This window comes from Perkinsus marinus (assembly GCF_000006405.1).
Source record: "Perkinsus marinus ATCC 50983 genomic scaffold scf_1104296953944, whole genome shotgun sequence".
NCBI lineage: Eukaryota > Perkinsozoa > Perkinsida > Perkinsidae > Perkinsus > Perkinsus marinus.
The window spans coordinates 167-1,516 of record NW_003208292.1 but is presented as its reverse complement, the minus strand read 5'-3'; the positions used below and the strand labels follow the sequence as shown (position 1 = coordinate 1,516).

The 1,350-nt window shown below is 50.8% G+C and overlaps 2 protein-coding genes across 2 annotated transcripts; both read right to left on the bottom strand.

Annotated features, from left to right (window-relative positions):
* Positions 1 to 198: 198 nt before the first annotated feature.
* Positions 199 to 414, bottom strand: Pmar_PMAR026780 (hypothetical protein; the record flags this gene model as incomplete). The annotated part of the gene is made up of 1 exon (XM_002776186.1): positions 199 to 414. A coding segment is annotated over one exon (216 nt), but the record flags the coding sequence as incomplete, so codon positions are not given.
* Positions 415 to 591: 177 nt separating this feature from the next.
* Positions 592 to 840, bottom strand: Pmar_PMAR026779 (cathepsin z, putative; the record flags this gene model as incomplete). Its single annotated transcript, XM_002776185.1, has 2 exons — positions 592 to 669; positions 698 to 840. Coding segments are annotated over 2 exons (221 nt in total), but the record flags the coding sequence as incomplete, so codon positions are not given.
* Between the last annotated feature and the right edge of the window lie 510 nt (positions 841 to 1,350).

Here is a 1,350-nt window from a genome sequence, read left to right as displayed (position 1 = left end):
ACCTGCTCGGACCATCATGAGGGTATATAACAGCGAACTGACCTGAGGGGCCAAGTTGATCGGCGGCCACGTCCCGTTCCGCTGTATGCTGATCCTATCTGATAGCATTGAAGTCACCGCCTGGGCCCAGCAAGAACCGCAGTATTGCGGTATATGCTGAGAATGTTAAGTGAGAGGGCGGAGGCGCCGCCGACCTACTTGGTTTTTATCCCAACTCTTGTAGCTGGTAACACCACTGACATTCCTCCAATCCAGCGTAAGGGGGACTTCAGTAATGCTAGCCACATGAGGCAGAACTCCACGACGGCTTCTGGGAGGTCGCTGGAGTCTGGTACGCCGACGGCATCCAGCTCGAGAGGCCGGGGCGCCGATTTTCCACATAGGGGGGGACGAGGAAGCGCCTTCCAATTGCACCTATCAGCGGCTCATGCTATCATTGGAATTCCACCCGTGATATGAAAAACACTAGCGAGGAAATATTCCACAGACCATTACATAGCTAGAATATTGAGTATGGTTGAAACTCTATTGCTGAGATAGGATCCTTTCCACAGAGTAATTTCTCAGCAAAGCAACACGACACTTGCTCACCCTCCTGGGCTTTCCTCCATTTGCTGGAGCTGCCCAAGCACAGTCTCCTTCAATGCCCAAGTTGTTCTTTCCACGTACCTAAAGGCCCCCAAGTGAAATCTCCCACTCCACAGTAGCGCTTCCTTACGATTCTGAAGAAGCCGCTGTGGCCCCAGTAGTGTCCCCATGAGTTCCTTCCTATCCAATACGGTACTCCCTCCGGCGTCGTTCCATATCCAACCACCGCAATCTCGTGCTCCGGTTCCGTCGCTCCTACCATGGTGCCTTTCATGTTAACCAACACACTTTGACCCAACCCGTCATGTCCTCAAAAACGTCAAAATTGGTGTAGTTCTTCTCGAATGCCTCCGTGACCTGCTGCTGCATACTGTCCACAAACCAACGCCACTCGACGTACTGCTATCGAGCAGGCTATAGGGCCACGATGAGCTATCTCTGCCATCATGGCTTCTGTTCCATTCACTTCGCCGTATTCATCTATCTCCCACACCGGGTACCTAATGATATGTGGCTGGGGTACTGCTAATGTGCTACAGCGTCACCACGTCGCACTAAGAGTGAAAGAGTTCTAACCTCTCTACGGAAGGGTACCAAAAGTATACAGAAACTATACAGTATACAAGAGTATACAAAAACTGTCTGGTGACTATGGATGGCCAGGAAACTCTACATGCGCTACAGCATGACCATCCAGCAATGAGAGTGAGAGAGCTCTGGCCTGTCCATGGAAGAGTTCCGAGAGTATATAAAAAAACTAAA